The following is a 26,063-nucleotide window of genomic DNA, read 5'->3' as shown; positions in this document are numbered from 1 at the left end:
CCTTTGATGGCAACATTTTTCTACAGAATGGTGGAGTGGCTATGGACAGCCCTTTATAGCCCATAGCCCCAGTTGATTCATGGTGCACTTGGGACCTCAGATTTATCTCCAACGAGCTTCTGGATGTTCAAGACGATACCTTCTTTGTCTGACCTGATGAACTCTATGATCTCAACCGATTTTTGGACTGCCTCAAGTCTCTTCATCTCAGTATTAAATTTATCATTGAGATCGAAAGCGATGGGAAGGTTTCATTTATGGATATTGTAGTTTACAAGTAACACGATTATACTCGGAGACAGTGTTCACCGAAAGCTGAAACATACCTATCGATATTTGCATGCTAACAGTTGCCACCAACCTTACCAACGCAATGACGTTCTGGGATCTGGTATGCAGAGGACATGCTGTTTCCGAAACGGACAGCTTAATCCAGGAACTTATACATATGATGGCCTCGTGTAAGGAAAATGGTTACCATAACAAGCAGATTGGTCGGGCTATGGAGTTAAAACAGCCTGAAAAAACGCAGTTCTGGAGCATTAGTTAAATAAGAGACACAAGATGAAATTTCATGGTTGCCAGTACTTGGTTTTTGGTGAATACAAACAAGACGATTGAAATTATGTTGGCAGATAATTTTATTAATAAACACAAGGGTTTTCCTCTTAGCAGGATTTAAGAGCTTAGACCATCATGCACAAAGACAAAGCTTTCCTGTCACCTTTATAAGTGAGGACATGATCAATAAAGTTAACATCTACTCCATCTTAAATATGCTCTCAGCTCATTACCAGTAGTTAGACGCAACACACAAAAAGAAAATTATAATACAATAGTTCTCAACAATTATCTACTAGTTCTTAATCTTACAATAGACAGCATTATGAGTAATAGCTACGGTTACAATAATACTCTGCGATTTCACAAGACAGAGTATTACGAGAAATATCTACATCTTCTTCCTTACTTTTTGAATCCTGTGCAGTATGTCGGATAGAGTACTTTGTAGTGCACCGTACACCCATTGACTAACATAATGACGCTCCTGGATGTAAAGGAGAAAGTGTAATAAAACTTCCTGAATTGTGAAATTGAGTGATTTTAATGCAGTGATTTCAAATTAATCACGAAACTGACAATGCGAGCATACAACAAGATGTTGTGCTCCCTCCCATAACCGTTGCATCCTCTCCTAACGTAAGCTGTCCCACAACTACTGTAACTTTTCCTCTATGTTCTGGCTATTGGCACTGGAATGGAGGTGACGTCAGAGCTGGTCTCAAACAAGAGAGATGAATCTCGCCGAACAAGGTGAAAGGTTGTCCCATGATATTGTCTCGTGAGAGGGAGCAGCAAGTACGTGACGTGCAGCGGTGTCTTCATAGTTTCTTGAACTACCAGAACTAGGAGAAACCTAAAGTCATGCCCGATGACTCTGTACACATTGATTATAGGCATCATACCGGTGAATCTCTATAAATCTCTATAAATCAATTACAGAGTGTCTCCTCTGCACTCGGTGGTTCCACAGTCGAAGACGATCGCACGAGCCATTGTAGGTATCAGAGACTGAGATTGATCGGTGAAAATGATGCGAAGTCACTCATAAGCAGTCCATGCTTTCTTGGTATGGCATCATTTCAAACGCAGCTTTCTGGCTTGTGGTATCAAACTGAGGTATTGGATCGTCATTCACAGTTCGGCTTGTAGTCTACAGTTAGTAGTGCAGGGTGAAACAGGGTGTTGTTTAGGGTCCCTGACGGAAGTCTCAGAGGTGAAAGGTCTACGACATGCTACAGTACGGGTTTCCTACCTTCATGTGGTCAGACCTTGGGTACCAGAACCCTGGAGATATCAGAATCCTGGAGACAAGAGTGGCCTCCTTCAAGTTCCACCTCAGTCTAACAGCTGAACGCCGCACATTCTAGTGTATTACATAATTCACCAAATGTCAACTTTCAGACTCACAGTAACCAATCTTCCAACTGCTGTCACGTGCTGGTAGTGTCGAATCATGCAAGGACAGAGCATTTCTTGAGTCCTCAGTGATCACGAATCGTAGACGTCGTGCATATCCATTAAATAACTTGCAGAGCCTCATCAACACTATAGCGCTGTGGTGGCATCACGCGTAATTGAAACTGTAATCGTTCAATGTCGGTTGATTCTAATTGTACTAAATTGTGTCAGCATCGGAATATTTCTGCAAACTGCTTAACTTCTGTGTGTCAGTGCATTCTTCTCGTTCGATTCACTTGTGGAATGATGTGGGAAGAACGAGTGTACGAATGTTTTTGTGTGTGTTGTTATTTGTTTGGGATAGCGGGATCAGGTCGTCAGTCTTACATAGATATACGAATATCAAATGGGTATTTCGATTCCTAGCCATTCTCTTCTCCATTAAATTTCGTGAAGTAAATGTTCCATGAAGACAGTAGCGTTCAGATGCAGTACATTGACTGGACCAGGAGCTTAAGCAGTCTTCATTTATTTGACCGCACGCACCACATGATCACCGCTCATCGCTGACACCTCGCAGAACTCTCACATTCCTGGCCCAGATTTAGACAGCTTTCATATTCAATTCTATCTTGTCTCAACAGTTCCTGATAATGCTGCACTGGACGATCGATACATATTATACTTATAACAGGCCAATCTCTACTCCCTGTCTTCATCGTTCTGAGCATTTTCCAGGCTTTATTGACTCTTATTTGCCTCTACAGTTATTTATATCATCATATAACCTCTGTCAATACACATTCTTTATTTTGTTTATCTTTTGATGTGCACTGCTCCTTATTTCGCCATATGTTCTAAGATCCTCATGCAATTTGGTGCTCAGCCATTTCTGACACCCTATTTTTCTTCCTCCACGACTTATTGTATCATGTCGTCCCACCAAGGATCAACTTTACGTCTCCTACATTGTGACTGTTTTTCTGTTAAGGCTACCTTATCGTTCTGGTAAATTTCTTCTTTACTTTCCTCATAAATGTTACGTAGAGACCCGTCCTGTATATTTCAAAAATTACTTGGTATCTGAGCTGATACAGGAAAACAGAAGAATCATTTTGTTGTTAGTTACTATTGCTTGTCTTTGTGCTTGGCAACCACTACTTTGGCCATAAGGTCACAGGAGATCTCTCCCAAATTCAGAACGTTTGGACCACGGTGTGTGCAGGGGCCTCCAACCTGCTCGGTATTTTGACAATCTAATGTGCCATTTGGACATAATTTGTCACTATATTCCTCACGACGTCTTCCAGTAATTCTGTCAGTGAATGCTGAGCCGTGCATTTATGGAGTTCTTTCTCTTGAATAAATAATCCGATTTTTCTGAAATTGTAATAATGTTCATCGCGTTCTGTCGCTTTTGGATAACTCCTTCGTGGTGTATATTTATGGATATTTTTATATTTGAAGAATCCCTTTCCTATTTTTTAAGCTATGCAGCAGTTATAAATTATGCAATCAACTATATTTTCAGATATTGTCAAATATGAAATTATTTATTTTAGATCCTACACGAGCTTTTAGGTCACCTATTAATAAAATTTCCTTAAGATCGCTGATAGCTTCTATAGCCTTTGTTAACTCATGACAAGATAAATCCTTTTTTGCCGCAGCGGCGTCTTCATTGGATGTACACGTAAATAAATGTGGATGTATCCATCATTTTCCTCAATCCCCTTAACTTCCCTTTTTGGTTTCTGTTAGGCGAGCTATGCCTACATTTTACTGGTGAGGCTCTCTGAGCAAGTAATTTGAATTAGTAGAGGCCCCTGCACAATCCATGTTCCTAACCGTATATATCCCTTTTTTGTGCCAGATATCTTCTTTTTAATTTATGTAGCTCCCAACTTGTATGAGAATTTTTGCTATTTTTACTTATCGCATATATCAGAGTGTAGGCCCGATGATCCAAACTCCAACCTGGAGGACCAGGTCTTTTTTTTATTCGTGGTTTCCTCCCACTTCTTTAATTCTACCCTATATCTTCAAACCAGAAAGACCCATCCGCCAGTGCCGCCTAATCGGCGTCCGTCTTCTTCGCTGACACTGCGGCTGAGGCACCACAACAGTCTGTTAAGCGACTGTCTTTTCAGGGTTTCTGCAGAGCTTTTTCCTTCTTGAAAAACTTACTGTTTTTGCAATTTCCTAAGTATATTTGCTTGAGATGGACGGCGCATTTCGTCGAGTGTCTGTCACTTGATAGTTTTCGGCATTACTCTTATAATCTGCAGCTTACGAAACACGCCCTTAACAATCCGTGTCACTATCACACATATTCTTACACGTTTGCTAGTCGGACCTGATATAAAACCCAAATATTTGGGTATTATTCTAGTGTGGGTCGTACGAGTATTTTATTAGATACATCTTGTTTTGTTTCCCAGTTTATATTTAAAAAAGGAGAAATACTGATGTATGTGTATTATAATGATGTTATAATTAGGTTGTTTTCTGGAACCGTCGGCTACAGTCGTGATCGGACCAAAACATAGAACTTGTAAAACAACGCTCTGTGTTAGTTATGTTTAAGTAGTTCTAAGGTCTAGGGGACTGATGACAATAGATGTTAAGTCCCATAGTGCTCAGAGCTATTTGAACCATTGTGAACAACGCTCTGTGTCACTTACAATAAAATGTATTCCCTACCATTACGACATGAATAAGAAAAAGTAAACTCAGAAATAAGCTCAGTACATATACACAACTGTCATGAAGTGCAACATCGTGAAGGTAGCATGTGACAAATTTTAGTTCACATGAAGTATTGGCGTCCTTGGGTGTGTAAATGGTTAGCATTTCGGCGCAACCAGCCAACGTAGGTAGGAATAACATAATTTTAAAAAAAATATTCCTTATACAAGGTGGAACGGAACTTTTTGTCTCGTTCTATATTTTTCACAATAAATTCCGGTACAGGAGAATTATAGCGAGAATGTTTTCACTTTGCCGAAGTACGTCAGTGGGTAACAAGCAAAAGAGAATGGACCAAGCGGTTTTTATTTATTTATTCATTGATTTCTTATTTCGTGTGTGCCATGTTTCCTTGCATCCTTTCCCTTATACGACCTTGGACTGTATAAAGGAGATATTACGTGAAGTAGCAGAAACGTTTGCTCAGAGGTCGTAGCATTGCATGAGTAGAGTGGTTCTGTGGTAGGATAGTACCAACCCCCTAAACGCGAACAATTTTGGCAAAGATAGTGTGCACGTCAGGTCAGGGCGGTCGCGAAGGCACGAATATTGGCTGTGTCAGGTTGGCGAACCATCCACTCCACCATCTTTTGAACAAACAGCAATTAGGCGAGGTGTCCGCAGATCGACTTGTTCCCGTGTAGCGGCGCTGGACAGACATGGAGATGCAGCTCTCGATATTGATAATGTCAACAAAGCTATCAGAATGTCTCAAAGCTGCTCGTTAAGAAAATCCAGATGTTGAAATCAGGTGTGAGATTACCACCAAACGCCCATAAGGGAGTTTATTTTCATAACTTAGTCCCATTTCAGTGAAAACTTTGCGTTTATACCTTGGTCAGGCAACGAACTATGGGCTTTAAGCTCATGGTCTTGTTATTGCTCTTTGTTTAACGGAAGTTCACTCAGTAAATCAATTTTAATGAGGTCTTTCTTTTACGGCAATATTTTGAGGGATTTTTATTTATTTTTCATATGTTTCTTGTGTACTTGCTTTCCCCCCGTTGGAGCAACTGTCACATTGGTAAACTGCAGTTTCGGCCTGAAAATGTATATTAGTCGAGTGAATAACCATACGGTAGTGGGTGAGTGTAAGATAGAGAAGAAAGAATCTTGTGTGTCCATATTTTTTGCATTTCTATTGGCTACCGCTACTTGGCCACGTGTATGGAATAGTATTGATGTGATAGTTAGTTAATGTTTCTTGTGCCGCCCTTTACTACTTGATTCGCCCATAATGAAGTTCGTTACGTAAAATACACTGTTTAAACTCTTGTATCTAGGAGAGTTCAGATTTTACTGCCCATTTATGGAATAAAGACTTGCAAAATTTTCCCGCCATATGACAGTAAATGTTCTTCCCCATAGCTCAGTAACATGGTTTTTCTGAAAGCAAGGTTAAACCAAAATTGCCAAACGTAGTTAAGTGCATCACTTGCTATCTCTTTCTTCAGCATACGTTTTAACAAAAATTGAAATAGGCAAATACTCTTCCACGCGAACTGGTTCGTTCGTAGTGTCTTTGCTGTACCAGTTCTGCTTGACCTAGAGTAACTGATTGTAATAAGCATGGGTTTAGGTATAATTGTGCACCTGCATAAAATTACACTCAAGCCAGATCTGACCTCCCCTCTCCCCTTCCATAATTACGTGGCGAAAGTCAATCATGTTTACTAAAGAGACCAGTTGTAATGATGTATATTCCAACAGACACACGGCTAGTTATTTCAAATGCCATTGGTACTGAATAAATATTAATTAATCTGTACTCTCGACTGATCATTTCCTCCCTTCGTTATAAAGAATAGGCGAAAGTCAGTATCACAGTGGAATGCTGAGTCATGAACGTAAATAATGGCTCTATGCTACCCACTAAGCCTTGCATAGGTGCCTTCTGTAGTGGTTCTAAAAGACATTACGTTATCCGTTGCGTTCAAATTTTTACTGGTTGGTCATAACAGTCTGCTATAAATTATTAATACATGGCAATAACTCACAGGAGCCTGTAATTTCGTGGACCACACGAATTTGTTAAACCATTACTACAGAGGGTAGCTTGCAGGAGCTGTAGGACGTATGTGACGGTAATCTTCATACCAGGTCGAGCTATAACCTTAATTATACCACCACCAGTACGAAGGTTACATTGCAAAGGAAAGATTTCACATGGAATTCCTCAGTCAGAAATCGCATCTAAATGTTGGTTGTTTGTGAAAATATTGCTTCATGTTTCATGTAAGAAGGAGAAATATCAACGAGCACGTATAAAATATTGACAGTGGCAGGATTTTTGCCTACAATTCTGCGATATTTTTGCTCGCCTTGGTGGGGATCCACGTTTGGCAAGCGAAAATACAACCGACGGGTCCAGTTGGCCCATAGTGCCACACAGCATCTTTGCGTCCTCATGAGGCCACCGCCAGAGAGATCAGACGCAATGTTCGCTCGAGCGTTCCAAGGTCATAAAGCCACGTCACATTCCTTGTAGCATTGTTGGGCGTTCCTCTAATGCACCAGCAGAAAGGCAGATTGTAGCGCCCCAATCGACATTACTGGACGGAAGAGTAGGAACACAACGTCTTCTGCTTCATAACCACGATAAAAGTATCCATTTGCTTGATACTCCGGGGAGAATGACCATCGCCCTGCACACGGCCTGACGGTATGGACTTCGTTTCTGCAGAAAAGTAGATCACCCCTGGTTCCCAAAACTGGTGATCCAGTCCTTAGATGTTGTATTTTTGGTGTGTTAAAGCTGGCGATTTTTCCTGACTTTCGAGATCTCTGTGCCTTCACCTTTCAACAAGATAACACAAGACTGCATGTTGCTCTTGACCAACCTACATACTGTGTTCTTGTTCAGCATGATGCCCAGATATTTCACACAGTGGTCGTGAATTGCCAAGAGACAGCACGCTACAGCCTAGCCATCCTCTATGATTCATGATCTCAGCCAGAGAGGTGGGGCTAGTGTCGCACTCTACCGGACATACAGTTGGTTAATTTTTATACAGTACATAAATGACATAGTTAACAGCAAGATTTCTGGTAGTACCGGTAGCATTTGTAGGGAAGGAAACATAGTTAATGTGTGAGAGAGAAAATGTGAACCAATGAACTCTTATTGTTTTGGCTTGTTTGTTTTGCAAGTAATTAGAATAGCGCATCGTTCAATGTTAGACGATTGTGTACTGTACGTTTACAAAGCATGAATTGCATTTTATAAATGATAAAAATAAGCTGCCCACGTAACATCTGCACTTTTTGTCATCAAAGCAGTTGCTTTTGACGCAAATACACTTTACATGCACAGACTATTTATTGTTGTTATTTTGTTCTCTGCAGAAAGTCCTACAAAATGAGCACTGGCGAGAGCTTCTTAATACTGTTGGTAAGTCCAAACCTTTTTAGTCAACAACAGATACATGATTTATATAATCCCGACGAAGAACTGAAGCTGTTCTTTATATCAAAAAAGTTGCCACAGTTCACAAGAAAAATGTAACTCCTTTGTATCGGTTGTGAATAAATAGTTGCCACTATTTAAGTTCATATAATTTTACCCGTTCTTCAATTAAATCACGTTATCTGTTGTTGTTGGTGAATCTGTATTTTTATTTTCGCTATAGAATCCCTCTGTTTCATGTTACAAATCAACAATATCCGAATAAAATCTTAGTTAAACATTGACCACTTCCATTTTGTAACAAATACTGATTACTTTTAGTATCAGGCAGGACGATAACCGTGTAGAAAACCGGTCTTCTGTACGTTATGTGCCCCTTTATATATCCTTACTCTTTTAAGCTTAAAATAAACGTAGGTACAATGTAGTTAAGCAAATCATCTTCACGTAAAAATATTTTTTTTTATGAAAATGTAATTTATCTTGTGAGCTGTGGCAAGTTTCACATAACAGAGACATTATCATAAACAAAGTAAGTTTAAAAATTACGTCTCTTTATACAGAGAAGCCTTGTTTACTAATGAAAGGAAGGGTTTTCAGTTGAGGCGTGTTCTGCTCACATGCCACGGAATAATTCAGTTAGTAGCGCAACCCTTTTATTAGGTTGCAGCAAGCATGTAACATAGATTGCAATAAATGTTGTTTGCCATGTCAGCAATATAGTGTGAAACACATTTAATTCTTTAAGATATTAATTAGTTTTATTGATTACAATACAAATTGCTCCTGAAAGGTGAACTTCTTGGTGAACATAATGCCACAAGCGTTACAAAATTTATGCAGACTCATATTATGAGCTTCTTCTGCGTTCGTTGCTCTTCTGTTTTTCACCCATATGTTCGTTGTACACAGTGTAGCGATTGATCCCTTTCCTGACCATTGCACTTGAACTTATTTATTTTTTACTGTCGTAGAAGATCGTTGAGAAATTGTGTTGCACCCATATCTAGTACAAGATTCTCGTAGGTAATCTGCAGAAAATGACACAGAATGCGCTTTCAGTAACACAAATAATATCACTTAAACACATTGAAATGAAACAAAACATTATTTGTGAGAACTGTAACACTAGAATATATTATAATTTTACTACATTCATATGGCTTACGTAGAACTGAACAGTTTTGTTGCATAAATGATCATTTGACAATTGTTAGCAAGTTTCTATACCCAGACTAGGTGAAACTACAGAAAATCATTACTCTGTAAACTACAGTAGGATTAGACGAGTGACATCGAATTAAAGCAGAGTAATAGTACGACGTCTGTACGTTAATGTAAATACAGTCAACTAAGTGTAAAATGTCATCTTCAATCAGATCGCTACGTTTCCTATTTTCGTTAATTGTAAAGACTATGGCACTTCTTCTTGCCCACCATAATACAAGTGCCTCTCTCAAATATCTTCTGAATTATAGGTTATTGTTTCTCATCAACAGCCATGTATTTTGTGACTTACTGAATTTAGTTAATGCTTGGCACTGTCATAAACTTAGTTTCAATTGGACACTTAATTCTTATATCATCTTACATTCTAGGACACCGACAATTTGTTGACAACTCGAAATTGATATGTCTAAACGGAAACTTTTTCTTTGATCCAGTGAAAAAAAATGTTAAAAATCTCTTTAGAGCATATCATTTGCCAAAAAGTTATCGAACCATTCAGACAGATGCAGAAATACATATTTAATTCAAAATCAATCCTTGTCGTCTCTTGACCTACTTCAGTTACCTTGGAAGAAAACCAAGCCATTATGGACGAAGCAAGGAGGACATATAAAGCAGACCAGCAGATGCAAACAGGGCATCCTTGGCCAAGAGAAGCCTACTAGTGTCAACCATAGGACATAATTTCAGGAAGACACTTCTGTGAATGCACATTAGGAGCACAGCACTGTGTGGTTGTGAGTCATGACTGCAAGAAAACCGGAACAGAAGAGAACCGAAGAGTTTCAAATGCAGTGAAACACAGTAAAGTCAAAAATTAGGTGGACTGCTAAGAAAAAGAATGAGGAGGTACTCCTCAGAACGGGCGAAGAAAGGAATGTACGGACAACATTGACAAGAAAAGTCGACAGAACTTCAAGACACGTTTTAAGACGTCAGGGAATATCTTTCATGGTAAGGTAGATACAGAGGGAAAAATTGTGGAGAAGACAGAGATTGGAATACATCTAACAAATAATTGAAGAGTAGGGTGCTAGTTAGCACAGGACCGGAATTCGTGACAGTCGCATTAAACCATTCGGAAGACTGATGACTGAAAATAAAGTAGGAGGATAGTAGTCTACATTTCATTATACAGGCATTCAAATTTTTTAAGCTCCTTGACATTAGCGGCAGCGTAAAAAGTTAGGCTTAAGATCGAGGTTACAGCGTTTATTTAGTCTTCCTGTTAGATGAGAGAATTGTTGAAGAGCTAGACTGAAGTCACATTCATAGTGACTGTGTTGTGAAAAATGGCATTTTGAGCCAAATTCTGGATCTTCTGCTTGTAATCAGAAGTCATCTTCACAAATTTTTCCATCCGAGCGCAATCCCAGGACGGACCCAAACCTTTAATGTCAGTTACGATTACCTTTGAATTTTGCAAACTAACATACAGAGGTAATTCCTTCGGGAGTAGCACCACAGGAGGAATAGTTATAATGAGATTGTGTGGCTTACCTTACCATAGCCATAAACATCAGCTGTATTCAGCGAGACGAAATTAATTGAACCTTTCATAGGAGGGAAAAGTACGTGTAATTTGGTGTTTGATTATTTTTAGAGACGTGTCCACCCAGCGTAACTGATTAAAGTGACTGGACGCGTTTAACAGAAAATGTCACATCATATTAACATTTCACGTTAAGCATTTCTGGAATATTATGAGTGCCCCTTGTGGCTGCCCTGGAAAATTTAACTTCTGAAAGGTTCCACTGGTACCATTTCATATCATTTCACTTCATTGCATTTATCCTCATTGATCCCTTTTGTTTCACTCCACTGAATTTAATCCATTTGATATCACGTGAAAAACTAACTGAGTTATCAAAACAGATCATATTAAAATCTATCACCCAACATTTTCTGGTCATAAAGATAAGTATTCGGCCGGCTCTGGAATGGTGGTTTTGTCCTCAGATGATTAACGTTTTCCACAGAACAATTCTAGAGTTCAGGGTATTGGCACTGATTAAAAAAAATACTTACCTTAATTGAAGGTGCAGATAGTTTTATATCGACAGAGTTGATAGCCAGTTTGCTTTCGTCAATGACAGTATAATCTGAGGAACCTTCGACATCGTAGTCAGTCAGTTGTATACTGGAAAAGCAATACCATATAATAAATTATTTGTCAATACAAATATAAAAACTAGTTGATAATTTGCAACATCAACCTCGTATTAAAATCGATACTTAGGGTCTTTTCGAAAAGCTTGATTTGTACTGTGCTTCTTTGATAGTCCAAGTAGATATTTCCAAATGTCAGACCAATTTTGCCCAGGAGTGTCTCTTTCTCCTGCTGAAAAAACTGCCATGTGTAGCCTGCTTTGAATTACGTTCGAAGCGACTGCGTGACCTATGGGCGTAGTCATTGCCACACCACTCGTACTGGCTGAAAGTGTACAACTGGAGCTTTCTATGACCAAAAATGTGGTATTCTTGGAACACCCTATATTCTCATTGAGGGCGTCGCAAATGCAACAGAGGCAGATGCCTCCTTGTAGGAACTGGTGGGCTTACAGATAACGACAAGCCGCTCTTGCGTCTTCCGTTGACCCCCATATCAACATAACACATAATCACTTCACGGAGCTCATATAGTTGCACTCCATATTGTGTTCTGTACCTTATATGGAGCAACAGTTAGTAAACTACACAAAGAGCTTTGAAGTACGCTTACTTCGAAATGAACTGAGTGCATTGCGTACCATCATCAATGAGGCTTCCTCACAAGCGTCACTAGTTGTTGGATGAAAGAATGGAAACCCAATCAGTTGAATCGGCTAACTAGTTCAACGAACCTCACGTAAGAGTGCTGATATCTTGCAGATATCAGTTTTGGTTTTATATGCTAGAGATTTTGGGATTGTCTGTTTATATAACGTCTATAGTTAGTTAAAATTTTTTAGAGTACATTAAAATTACTTGGTCACCAATCAATCTCTATTAGCGTTTGATTTCTTACCCAACACCTTCAAGATAACATCATCACACAAATGTATTTTAAATGTATGTGCTAGCATGCCTTTCCTGAAAGCGTTTTTCTGGAATGTAGCTTTATAAGGAAGTGAAAGAGCGCATACCACAAGAGAATAGCATCTTTTGAAATGTCCTGTTATAGAAGCCTTCTGAAGGTTCCATTATTGTTCAGTTAACTGATGAAGATGTGCTGAATCGGATCAGGGAGAAAATAAATTTGTGGCTCACCTTGACTGAAGAAAAGGATTTCTTTGAAGTTCATATCCAAAGATACCGGTGTATAGTTAACATGGGAATGGAGGACGTCTGGAGGAGTTGGTGAGAGGTGGGGAATAAGTAAGGGATGCCAGAGTTTCTCTTCATTAAACATGGTTCAAGAGAACATATACTGAATAGTTACATATAAATGAAGACAGTGAAACGTGATAGACTAACGTGGAGAGATGCATCAAATACACCGAAGGCCACAATAACAACAAAAAGAACAATTATCCGTACCAGCAAAGCATGGTCGGCTAGTTTTTATACTGTGGCACTGAAATATCTAGTAAATAGGCTAGAAGTTAGTTGCCAACTCACCTGATCCCTCCTTGTCCTTCCAAAAGGGAACCGCTTGAAGTTCCATACAAGCTGTATTGTCCATCGATAGATAGAGTACCGCTTGCTAGAAGAGATTTGCCATTCCTGCCCACTTTAAGCGTCGGGAGACCAGAGAGAGTAAGATTAGTCAAGACGCCGTCAACGCTGAAACACAATGAGCAGCGATTACATGAGGAAGACTGGCCACGAGAGCGCGGAGCAGTACAAAGACAAAAAACGGCTCTGAGCACTATGGGACTCAACTGCTGTGGTCATCAGTCCCCTAGAACTTAGAACTACTTAAACCTAACTAACCTAAGGACAGCACTCAACACCCAGCCATCACGAGGCAGGATTCGAACCTGCACGGTTCCGGACTGCGCGCCTAGAACCGCGAGACCACCGCGGCCGGCCAGTACAAAGACAAGCGGCCACAGGATAGTAACTTTACCAGTTGTATAAACCTATCAATTGCTTGTGAACCGAAAAACAGGTTTTTGTGCTTCATATCCAACACACCAAAGCGTTTGCAGTGCGGTGCTGTACGAGAATGCTAAAGAGTAGTTGGTCTGGTAACTTACGTTTTCCTGCAGATTCGGCGAGGGGAGGAAAATGTGGAAAATATTTACATGAAGAAGGGACAAAATGATAGGACATGTCTTACGACATCAAGGAATAAATTCCATCGTGCTGGAAACAGCTGTTAAAACAGTCCGGGAAGAAAGAGCTTGGAATGCAGCCAACAAATAATCGAGGACGTTTCTTGGGAGCGCTACTCGAAGAGGTTGAGATAGGAGAGAAATTCATGACTGGCACATCGAATAAGTCAAAAGACTGGTGAGAAAAAAGTAATGTTCCACTTCACCAGCGATTTGGACACAGGCTCCGAGAGTGATGCTGATATTGCTGTATTGTTTTCGACAGCCGCGGTTCAAGGGGTCGCGGCAAACACGTCACATAGGGATGGAAGTCAGTCCTCAACAACAAATAAAAACCTAATCGACGGACGGATCGCCAGTTCGCATCTCTATAGTTACAGCCCTAATGGACCATGAATTTAGCTCGGAACTCAGTTTTATTCTGTTGACATGATTCTGACTCTGATGGTCAGTACTGATTTCAGCTAACGTTACTTACATTCGTAATGTTCGCACCTTACTGTGTTTTCGGGCATCGACGTAGTATCGATTCTGGTTTACACTCGCAACACGATTCACGGAAATGACTATGTAATTTCTATCAGACTACGACAAAAAATTTTCTCTTACGCAGCGAGGTGAAGATTTTATTTACATTCAGCGAATCCTTTCTGTCAGACAGTTCCTTGGAAGAGATCAGGGCATACTAGAGAAGAGGGTGCAGGTAATCGATTTTACGTACCTGATATATCGCGATAGAAGGATTAGGGCTGCACTGTGAGCTCCATGTCCATTATGATTATCCGGGCTGTTATTCCGTGGTCGGTTGATGAATTTTGGCTAAATTCCCAACGTTTTGTCCCCGTCTGCAGGAGACATCTTCAAAGGGTCTGTAGCTCGATGGAAGGTCTAACACACACGCTGGCTCGCTACAGTCAGTAGCCGAAAGTCATCAACCGACCACGGCATAACAACCAGGATAATCATAATGGACATGACATTTCCGGCGTGAAAGGCTTCATTTTAGTACCAATGTGAGCTCCACATTAGTCGAAGATTCATACTTCGTGATGTCAACCAGCGATAGCTAACATGAATTGTCCAAACTATTCGAAAGTTCACACCACTAACACGATAGTAAATTGCGACGATGCAGCTACCAGATGAACATTCAACTTAATAATAAGCTTCCACTTGACACTATAGCAGAGGAACAACCATAGCACGTGTACTGAATACTGTGTCCCGCTGGGACCTAAGAAACCTCTCACTGATCTGCTTAAGGCAACATTTGGCCAGGCCAGATGAGCTACAATTCAATTTCTGTGCGAAAATGACAAATGCAAGATTTGTTATGATGATTCTCTCGTTAGCGACATGTTTATGATGCCCTCTCCCGATACGAAGTTACCGAAAGAGCTATTTAGTTTGACCAACCAGTCTTAGCAAGACTGTTTGCCTCTACTCTGGGTGCATGAACAGACGCTAGCATCAGCTGACACGAGTCAGTTGGAAGATGTTAGCGTGTTGACAATCTATATGTACATCTATGTCTCCGCAAGCCACCTTATGGTGCGTGGATGAAGGTACCCTGTACCTCTAATCCGTCAAACACAGCCGGGTTACGAGCCCTAGGACCTCAATGGGCACGTAAACACATTAAACAGAGAAAGTTACAGTCATGCGCAAGCTACTGTGTTAATCACAAGTGCAAAGAGTGTTATTACCAAACACGCAGTGCAATTACTACAAGAAAGGTAAGTAATAAATGCGATTTGTGTAACACTAAGCAAATCAGGCCACGATTCGGACGCTCACGTAAACAAAAAAATTAAGAGGTGTTCACAACGAACGGGTGCGATCTGTATGGACTGACTGACTGAATCATCATCGCCCAGCCCCAACCGCTAAGGACACAAACTTGAAATTTCGAGAAGGTGTTCACCTTATACTGTAGGCGTCATTTAAGAAAGACTTTTTCGAATTCCCATCACTAAGGGGGCTAAATAGGGTATGAGTGCTGTTTCGAAAATATGTCTGTATTAAGGCAATTTTGAAACTAGACGTACGAAAATTGGTATTTGGTTTCTCAGTCAGGAAAAAATATACTTGTTTCAGCACTTTTGGAAATTCTACCACTAAGATGGTAAAATAGAGGGTGAATTTTTTAAAAACAAATCATTATTATTACATAACTACTAAAGCATTTTAAAGCCTCATGTATGAAAATTGGTGTTTAACCTCTCGGTTGGAAATAAAAAAACGATAAAGTGTATTTCGAAACAAAATCACATAACGGGATGAAATAGCGAACGAAAAGTTTTATGAAATTATTTCATTATGATAGCATCTTCAAAGCTAAATCCATGACATTTCCTATTTGGGTTCTGTGTTAGAAATAAATAAAAGAAAAATACCTTGTTTCACTGTTTGTGGTAATTCGACCTCTTAGAAGATGAAATACAGGATGAAAATTTTTTAGAAAATACTTTGTACATCAAAATTTTTTAAACTTAACTCTTTGAACACTGGTATTTCACTTCTCGGTTACATATGAAGAAATATGTTTTATTGCATGAAAGCTTCCATGGAATACCAGCAAAAAAAGACATAAGGCATGTTTAACAAAACCGTGGACCCTAACTACCAGAATCGCTTTTTCGTCAGATGTCTATTCGGAAGAGACCATGCTTCTACAGCCTTCATTAACATTGAAAGTTTCGAAGGTGTTGCAATTTGTGAACAATTTAAACATTCGATTAAAGAAAAACAAAAATATTCTTTGTAGACCACACATTCCAGTCCACAGGCGAAACAGCGGGCGCTATGCTAGTTTAAAGAAATTTCATGGGCAAAAAGCACAGTGTTTGCTATCTTTTCAGCAAATGAAAATGCTTCATCTGGACGTACAGAGTAAATAAAGTGCCACTGGAATTTCAAAATGAAACAGGCTCTTCACTTCCCTCAATTAATTTGCTGGCGCATAAGAAATTAGGTTCACTGACATTAATTGAATTTCCAATTTCGCTGTTTAATTGCAGAGACCAATAAAAAACGATCAAAGATCAATTCATAACGGAAACTGCATACAAGAGTCTATCAAACAGGTCAGGTTTATGGTAGTAATTCGATTAAGCAATCAATTTACAGGATATTGACTTATACAATAAGCTCGATTCCACAATCCATGGAGGGGCAGATCAGATTAACGCTGACGTTCCTAATGAAGAGATGCTGTTGCAGAAATATACCATTTCTTCTGAATCATTAAAAATTACAAACCTCACATCATGTTGAAGTTGAATGTTGTGCCTAAATACTGCAAATAATGTAATATTCCATTTTTACGAAAGGAAAGAGTGAGACAGTAACTATATCACCTAGAGGAGAATGGCATTATTGAATCCATTAACAGTAGCCAATGGGCTATACCGGTCGTTATACTACAAAAACCGAATGGCACACAGTGGATCTGTGGTGATTTTCATGTGACATTCAATGCGCAATACATAAGAGATTCCTATACAGTTAAGAAAAAGGAAGAATTAATGTCTGAATTAGCTGGTGGAAAACCTTTATTTGAAGTTGGCCTATTTACAGTTACTTCTAAATGAATTTTCGAGCTTAAACACTCTGTTTGGACCTTAACAAAACTAGTGATTGCCATATTGGGTTGAAAGTGCACGGTGTTTCCTCCAGCGATGCTAAGAATCATTAGTTAGAAGAGCACTTAACGCCGTTAACTACAAGGCTGATGTTACTGTCTCAGAAAAAAAATCCTGCAGTAGTGTTATATAATTTGGAAAGTGTATTTAAAATTTTAGAAGCATCCAGTGTGAAAAGCAATTACAAACCATACACGCCCGAACAGTCCGCGGGTGTAACACCGACCTGTTTTTGCATGCAAATAGCTGTCACTACCCTTTGCAGAGGAATGGGGTAATAAAAACACTGGTGCACAGGGCGCGCACCATCTCGGACGCAGTGAGTCTGCCCATGAGCTGGAACACCTCAAAACTGTATTTCGGAAAAACGGTACTCGGAATGGCAGATCAGACGCTCTCTCCGCCCCACCTCTACAGTACAGCGTGTGGAGATGGACGAAGTCATGGAGGAAGAGATAGCCACCGCCTATATACCGTATACTGGCGCACTATCAGGAAAAATAGGACGAATATTGAGGAAAGACAAAGTAGGAACTGTCTTTTGCCCGCCCAATAAAACACGAGCATTATTGGGAAGTGTCAAAGACGATCTCGGTTTGCGGAAGGCTGGCGTATACCAGATTCCCCGTGAGTGTGGGAAGACTTGCATTGGACAGACAGTGCGCACCATCGAAGATCGTTGCCGAGAACGTCAGAGGCACACTCGACTTACGTGCCCCAACGAGTCGGCAGTCGCAGAGCACTGTTTGACCGAAAATTACGAAATGGACTACCAACATACCAGGGTCTTGGCACAGACATCTAAATACTGGGACAGTGTCGTTAGATAGACTATCGAAATTCGTACCTGGGACTGACTCATCAACACAGATTGCGGCAATAGCCTCAGCAAGGCATGGGAACCAGCACTGTGTCTAATTAAAAAGAGGCTCAGCAAAGAAAACGAACGAACGAGCGACCAGGGCGGACGAGGCAGTTACACCGACGTCACCACAGACGCCGACGCCAGGCTCTCAGCAACCGCCGACGCGTGGTCGCGGGCGCGGACCGCGTAGAGAACGCCTCGGGGGGGGGGGGGGGGGGGGGGGGGGGGTGCATTTAGGACGGCCGCCCGCCCTGAGAGGAGCTCAGTTCGTCAGCGCACCGAAATATTGTGCCCGTTGGACACTATGAATCGGCAGTACACCCGTGGACTGTTCGAGCACGAAATAACGCCGGGAGAAACTGAAGCATCCCACAAACCATACATTTCCCAGAGGTATGAAGCAATCGTGTGCTGTACTAGGTCAATTTAATTGATGCAGAAAGTTTTTTCCACTTGCAGCATCCATAAGGAAATCGCTTCACGAACTGTTAAGAAAGGCACTAAATGGACTTGTAACAATGAACGCGAACGCCCATTTGACAACTTAAAAAAATAAACTTTCCTGGACACGGTAAGTCTCACCTTATATTATCCAAGTAAAATTTTAACTTTTGCAGCAGTTGATTCCCAATATGGAAACAGCACATTCTGGGGTTACATAGAGAACATGATTTTGAAAGGCTGATCAAGTTCACGTACAAAACATTGATAATTGCTCAGAGGAATTACAATCAAACTGAGAAGTAAAATCATGCATTTACTTTTGTGGTTCAAAAGCTTCATGAATACATTAACGACCAAATATTCATTCTACTTACGAACACAAGCTATTGTGGCTATATTTGCAGCTAACGCTTGGATATTTCGCACTGCTTTTCTCGAACTATGAATACGAAATAGTTTTCAAGCCCACAGATCAAAACATGAAGCTTGAGCTAAAGGATCCTGTGTTATCTAAAATCAAACGTTGCATTCGCTTCGAATGGCCATTAGATAAAAAGTTAATCATTCACCTGATATTAAATCGTCCTGGAACACGACACGTACTCTCACTATCAACAAATCGGTCATTCTGATACAATAATAATCAAGAAAGACATTTGTGGTGATCCCCAAAGTATTATCGTAATTATGTTTAGTACCCACTCCATGGACGACGATTCTCGTTTGTTATGTTTCACTGGAGACGGAAATTGTGGCTCCCTGTCTGAAAAGGATGATAAACTACATGGCTTGACACCTGTTCACTCTTTAAGCACGTATCGTCATTATTGTACTCTACATGTACATTGTCCGCACTGTCAAGCTTTTACGACACTACACTTTCCACTGACTCATCTTGCAGAAACGCTAATATTTCATCTACGTCTTCCTTCTAACTCTATGAAATTCCTTTGAGTCCTTTCTGACGAAATGCTGTGTGGATATAACGCAATGTTTGCTTTGTTTATCTCTGCCGTTGCTTTGCTTTGTATCAACATCACTAGCACCGCAGTAGCGTTGTAAGTTACTCGTCGACTAAGCAGTTTAGCTGCAATGCGTAGCTTCATGGTTTCTGCACCATTGTATGCCTCCAGTCCCGCCCCCTGTTGCCATTAGCAGTGACTATCGTGGTCTAATGCAGTAATTTTATTGGTCTTCTGTGACCTCGCACTGAAGGGATTCCTTCTTAGTATGTCAAAATTTAAATTCCAGAAGAGTGACTCAACAGAACGCACGTTCACCTACCAAATATCAAAAAATTTAGATAATGAAGTGTCACAAGTTGGCAATTTCTGTGTTCTTTCCAAGGCAATTTACAATGTAGGTCACGCTAAAGTCTTAGAAAAACTGAAGTTTTATGGAACTGATAGCTTAACAAACATAATGCAAATGCTGTGCTGAGTAATTCAGACAGCTGTAGAACCGATGAGAAGAAAGTTTAGTAGATTCAATTTTGTGTCCTCTTTTATCTCTCATTTATATGACCTCCCACATCACATTCATCAAGCAGAATTTATACTTTTTGTAGACGCTACAAGTGTCATAACAAATCCCATTAGAGAGAAAGCAACAGAAGAGATGGTAAATGATGTTTTTCGAAGAATTATGAAGTAGTTCTCAGACAATGGATTGTACCTAAATTTTCAAAAAACAAAAAGGAAAAACACACTTTATTCAGTTTTGTGCAACAGATAGTCATACCAACAATTCATGTAGCACATTAGCGGGCGTCAGGAAACAGTATTGAATGCTCCAAAATTTCGGGTAAACGTAATTATGGAAACTTTAACTGGAGGAAGCATATTACTGAGCTTCTCAAACAGTTACGTTGAGCTACTTTTGTGCTCAACAGCTAGAAAACAGACAAATCTCTCTGGCTTATTTTCATATACCAACTCAATAAATTGATATGGAATAATTTTCCGGGGTAGCTCCTAATTTGAAAGAAAGTGTTGATAGACGGAACAGTAAAAATACCGTGTAGTGTTCACCAGCAATCGTCATGTAGGTACCTCTCCAAGGAGTTGAGCATTTAACTGCAGCTGTCACAATACATATATTCCTTAATTTAATTCATAATAAACAATCCATCAAAATTTCAGAACAATTGTGATATTCATACCTACATCTCTAGAGGAGGAAGTAACCTTTATTACGCATTATTAAAACTGTCAGTTGCACAGAGAGGAGCTCAATATACAGCATCAAAAATGTTTTATCATTTAGCCAACACCATGTAAAATGTCTGACAGGTAGCAAAGTAAGTTTAAATATAATGTAAAAAGCATTTCTCTTGGACAACTCCCTCTTGTCTATGAATTTTGAATTTAAAATTGGTAGCTAGAAAATTAAAGCCCTAGACTAAAAATGTATTTGCTCGAGAAGGATTACAAAATGTCTTCATCAAAGTTAACATTAGTCATGTATACCTGTAAACTGACTCTTTTCACATCATTTCGATAAAATTTCGAACGGGATATGGAGCATGTAACGAAGTAGCTAACTACATTTTCTGAAAGACTTTGTGTGTCCCATTCCATGTACTTTAGATGAAATGTAACTCTACATAGCATCCGCAGTGATTGCAGTTATTTCCAGACCAGCGCGAAAAAGTATGGGACGAGATCAGCTATCGTTTGCATGCTTGTCGTGCACGCGGTGGAGACTACACTGAAGGTACATAAAAACTTTTAATCGTATACTTAATCTCAAAAAGTAATCTAAACTTGAACGTGCATAATTGCAAAAGAAACATTCTTGAGAAATCCAGGGGTTATTTTTTATATTAATAGCTTTGTAGTCTTGAACGTAAGTAAAACTAAGCTCACTCCAAGTTTTCTTTTTTTATTATTATTAGAAGAATCATGACTCCTGACTATCTCAAATGCTGTGATTCCTTGCAAAATTTGAGAACATTATAGCAAAGATAATGTGGTTGCACATACTTTTGGGTTGTAGACTGCAGTGAGAAGGAGTATTTGCTGACTATTACAGCGTCATCAGCGAGGGCTCTGATGTCACCGACGTGGCTCTTTTTCAGGGCTGGCAGCAGTTTGGGGCCGACTTTTTCGGCACCGAGGCGCAGCAGTGTTTCGACCATGAGTTTGTGGTCGTAGCTTTCTGAAGTTGCCACACTGCCCAACAGCAGTGCGAGCACAGCAACGTAAGCAGGCGACTTCATTCTCTAGTAGCTTACAACCTGCAAACATGTAAGTTGATGTGTAGGTCTGATTCATTTTCGGTCTTTCAGGGCTAGTAATACATTTCAGTCCTTAATACGCGATAATTAGTATATCACAAGACAAGTTAAATTCTCTCGGAGGTGATTAGAAATCACATGTTCTGCTCTGAACTGAAACTAATTTCAGAGAGACAGATTTTTCGTTAGCCTATGTGCACGAACTTATGAACATAGGCATACCAGGTGTCACATCAAACTTACTTACACGATCAGGATTAATAGCTGAAGGCAGTATAAAAACAAGGTCACCGAAATCGGTTCTCTTTCCAAAAACCGTCGATGTAATGTGCAGTGTGATTAAAGGGCCTTTGTATGCGGTTTACCATGTGTGTGAATGTGTGTGAGAGAGAGAGAGAGAGAGAGAGAGAGACCTTTACGAATATCGAAACTGCTGTACATTTGGTTTGGCATATATATTTAGCAAAGACCAGTTTTCGATGGGTCCAGCAAATTTTTATGAAGCCCAAACATGAGCTCCTGTCGAGTGGTACAACGAAATACTCGTAAAATTCGACCGAGAAAAAGAAATTCGGTTCGCAACATTCTAACACAAGATGAAAATTTGGTGTATTCTTACGAGCGGATAACCAAGCAGCAAACAACGGTTTCGCTGTTCAAAGTTAAACCGAGGCAAATAAAGTAAAAAAAAAAAAAAACCAAGTACATGGTCTGTGGTTTCTTTAGCAACAGCAGACTTGTTGAGACCATTGCTTTGGAGGATCGCGTAGAAGTAAGGTACGCTAAGCTGTCACTTATAACGTTAACAATTGGTTTTTTAACGGAGAAAGCACAGCATTAATGTCTCATTGCCCGTATTCACCTCACATTATGAATAGCCACTTCCTTTTTTTCCTGCACGTCAAACAAGAAATGCATCAACTGTAATGATTGGGTGAGACGTTACCTGATTGCATGCAGTATTGTATTTCATTTACAGGCGAATATTTTGAAAAACAAAAAAATTACTGTAACAAAAAATTTTTCTTTCCATATTTTTACACAAACTTAAAATGAGGTACTCGTATTATGCTACGTTAAATGATTACCAGCCGAAACAAACTTTTTAACGAAAAATGTAGATTTTTGGTATCTTTCGACTGAGAGTGTTACAAGTATCGGAAATCTTGAATTTCAGAATTATCTATTAAATAGATTGTCCGTAATTACCTATTTATCGATGTTTTTGGGGTAGCTCAAACAGTAGGTACACAGCTAAAATTAGAAACTAAGTGTTCACTCAAATAAAAACGCCTCCTAAATGCCTTAGTAAAATACAGAATGTTGAAAGATACTTCTCATTTTAGACCTTTCAATTGTTGAACGACAATCTTAACAGTTTCATACTAGGAATATTGAATGTACATAGTCTTTTTAATCAATTTTAGAGCCTATCATTTCATGATGCTGCGGAATGATGAAGAATTATAAGCAGAGAACTCTTGACACCATGATTTTTTATGGTTTTGTCAATGCAGTTCATGAGTGAAACTGACACGTTTCTCAGAAATATTTCGGTTTTCTAAAAGTGACAATAATGGGGAACATTTCCAGCTTCGGTGTAAGAAGACAACTACCCCTGAAAAAATTATCTCCTCTAGCACAAATTAGTAGGTAGGTAAGAATTCTGTTGCTGAAATCATTTCATTAAAGTTTCTGGTTCATTTGTTCAATCCTTACGAACTACGTTTGAATGGGTTGTTTTCCAGAATTATATGTTTCAAATCAGAATATACGAACTATTTTTCTTCTGCAGGTACTTGAAACCACCAGGAAAATGTAATTGATTTTTGTCGTAGAGGCATTAGAGACACGGCTTTGTTTAACACAGTTCCCAGTGACAGAACAAAAAGAAAATGGTATTATATATTGTAGCCATCTTCCTGTTTCTACAGGGATTCCTTGCATTTCTTCCCTGAACAGGCAAGCTTCTTTACAGTCTTGATAGAAGCCTTAATCATGTCCCTCTTTAGCCATATAATTAGAAAGGTGACAAACACGCAGTTTGTTTTTGAACCGTATCAAAAGCTTAATTTTGATAGATTTACGATAATACATAATACATCTCCCTACCTTCTGTCGACACCACTAATCTTCCTCTCCCCGATTCCCGCCCGCCCCCACTTAGCGTTATAAAACGCTGGATGAATGTAGCCTGAGTATTCTGCGTTTAGTTCTAGGAAGAGCTAGTTTTTCACACCTACTGGTGGTAAATAAATTCCTTCCAAGCTATGTGTTGTACTGTGCTATTACCATTTCGTAAGTACATGCAGTGGTATGACATCTGATGTACAAGTTTCACTGCACGAACAACGAAAGTTTGTAAGTGATAACCTCTTCTTTCTTGCACTATTTTGCGCGAGGTGGGGTGAGTAACAGCGAAGAAAATTTTCAAAACGTTTGAAATTATTTTTAAAGAGTCTTAAAATTGCTAACTGCTCCATTTCTCAAATACCGGATGAATATAACACTAGTAATTTGCGCGCCATGAGTTGTGATGCCTCAAGCCATACAGTTTTTGAATTTAATTCTTGACTTAATGTGTTAACTCTTAACATAGGATTACACATCTTAATGAGTAGGTTATGGAAGCATGTTAAATTTTTGGATTTAGTCATTAACTGTGTGAAATATTGAAAATCAAATTTTGGGTCTCTGGAAGCCGTTAAGTTACAACTTGGTGTGGGTGACTGGGTGGCCGTTTTAACTGCAGAGCAATATAGACTTCGAAAAAAAATCCTGACTGCGTGAGAACGGTTTTTTAGCAATGCTCTAATATGAGGGAATGTATCTTGCCCAAAGGTTGTTCCCTTGGTGAAGTTCCTGTATTTTGGGTTGTGTATATCTGTACAGACGGCACAGTAACCAGACTGTAGCATATCATTTACTGAGTATTTTTAAATTCAAAATCAAAGTCATTGAGCTAGATATATATTACCAGTGTACTAAATTCCATCGAAAAATTTAGCTAATACAAATTTTGTAACATATATTCTTGATATTAAACCGTCAGCACATACCATGAACAATTTTAAAAATTTCATGGTGGCGAAATTTTCGCAAAGGGTTCATTAATTTACAAGATCTCAGAAAAGTGATGGCTCTAGATGCAAAAACTTTCCCTTAATTCCGAAACTATACGTGACCAGTCAGGTTCAGATATGCGTTAATTTTTTCGGGAGCATATTTGAGGGAGCGGCATTCAGATTCCCTTCCAGGCTTCCAGACTTCCATATTTAGATTTCGATTGTTTCCACAGTCCAGTTGAATAGTTCGTCTGAATAGGTCACATCCTATTATCTTCTCCATCATTATTTAACGGAGACAGTCGTCTGTGTCTTAAGATCTCGCGTCCATTCTCGCGGTAAAATATTTGTCATTACGTTTCATGGTAATGAAATGAAACTAGGATACAGTGACTGGATGGAAACGAAGAAAACACATAACTAAAATCAGAAACTCAAGGGTAACCAATAGTGATAATCTACAAGCTATAACATAATAGAAACAAATGTGTGAAATAAAATAAAATGAAAAAATTGCAGTGTCTATAGCTCGACGTTCCGGAAGTAAGGAACAACCAAGCAATAACAAGAACTGTACATTTGTATACTCGTGTATAACTTTTAACAGCCAGCACATCGTAAAATACAGATGTCAAAAACTACTGATTAATTCAGCTGCTTTGCATGAGAAAAGACTCACATCGATTTTAGAAACGGGAAGTTATAGTTCGAGCAAATATTCAGTCGCTCTCCATTAGACAATCAAGGGGAAAACAGAACACAGATAAACCGTAACAGTCATATTAGTCTTACCTTACACTCAATCGAAGGAGGATTGCCGTTAACGAGCGCAGCGCCTGACAAATATATATCCCTTATTTCGCGATAAGAATCAGATTTTCTCGGAATACTTATCTCCTGCACGTGATTGTAAAGTTCCATTCATAACGCGCTGTCAAATTAAATGCTAAAAGATTTGACAAGTGTGATGATCCCTTCCAGTTAGGAACTGTATAACTAGTTCGTTTCACAGCTATGACATACTATTGGTACTACCGCTATGATATAGAAATGATTCCTGCATTAGTTTGTGTCTACAACACATCCACGAAGAAGCCAGATGCCTTGGGTTAAGGGATAAAAAAGCAGAATATTACTAAAAAGGAAAACTGAAAGGGACTCGACCTGAGAGGTGAAAAATATAATACCTCACAATGCCGCAT

General features: G+C 39.4%; 1 protein-coding gene across 1 annotated transcript; it reads right to left on the bottom strand.

Annotated features, from left to right (window-relative positions):
- Nucleotides 1-8,836: 8,836 nt before the first annotated feature.
- On the bottom strand, nt 8,837-25,683 carry LOC126336881 (uncharacterized). Its single transcript, XM_050000989.1, has 5 exons — nt 25,654-25,683; nt 21,543-21,796; nt 12,947-13,111; nt 11,375-11,486; nt 8,837-9,147 (listed from the first exon to the last, which is right to left on the bottom strand). Exons 2-5 carry the CDS (start codon nt 21,776-21,778, stop codon nt 9,079-9,081), a joined length of 582 nt encoding a protein of 193 aa, XP_049856946.1. The 5' UTR covers nt 21,779-21,796; nt 25,654-25,683; the 3' UTR covers nt 8,837-9,078.
- Nucleotides 25,684-26,063: the final 380 nt, after the last annotated feature.

This window comes from Schistocerca gregaria, chromosome 2, assembly GCF_023897955.1.
Source record: "Schistocerca gregaria isolate iqSchGreg1 chromosome 2, iqSchGreg1.2, whole genome shotgun sequence".
Lineage (NCBI taxonomy): Eukaryota > Metazoa > Arthropoda > Insecta > Orthoptera > Acrididae > Schistocerca > Schistocerca gregaria.
This window is presented reverse-complemented; position numbering and strand designations above follow the sequence as displayed.

Coding starts and splice junctions, on each gene's coding strand:
- LOC126336881 (XM_050000989.1), bottom strand. CDS start 21,778: ATGAAGTCGCCTGCTTACGTTGCTGTGCTCGCACTGCTGTTGGGCAGT. Junction 11,487..12,946: donor GAAGGACAAGGAGGGATCAG/GTGAGTTGGCAA, acceptor TTGCTTTTCCAG/TATACAACTGACTGACTACG. Junction 9,148..11,374: donor TATCTGCACCTTCAATTAAG/GTAAGTATTTTT, acceptor CATTTTCTGCAG/ATTACCTACGAGAATCTTGT.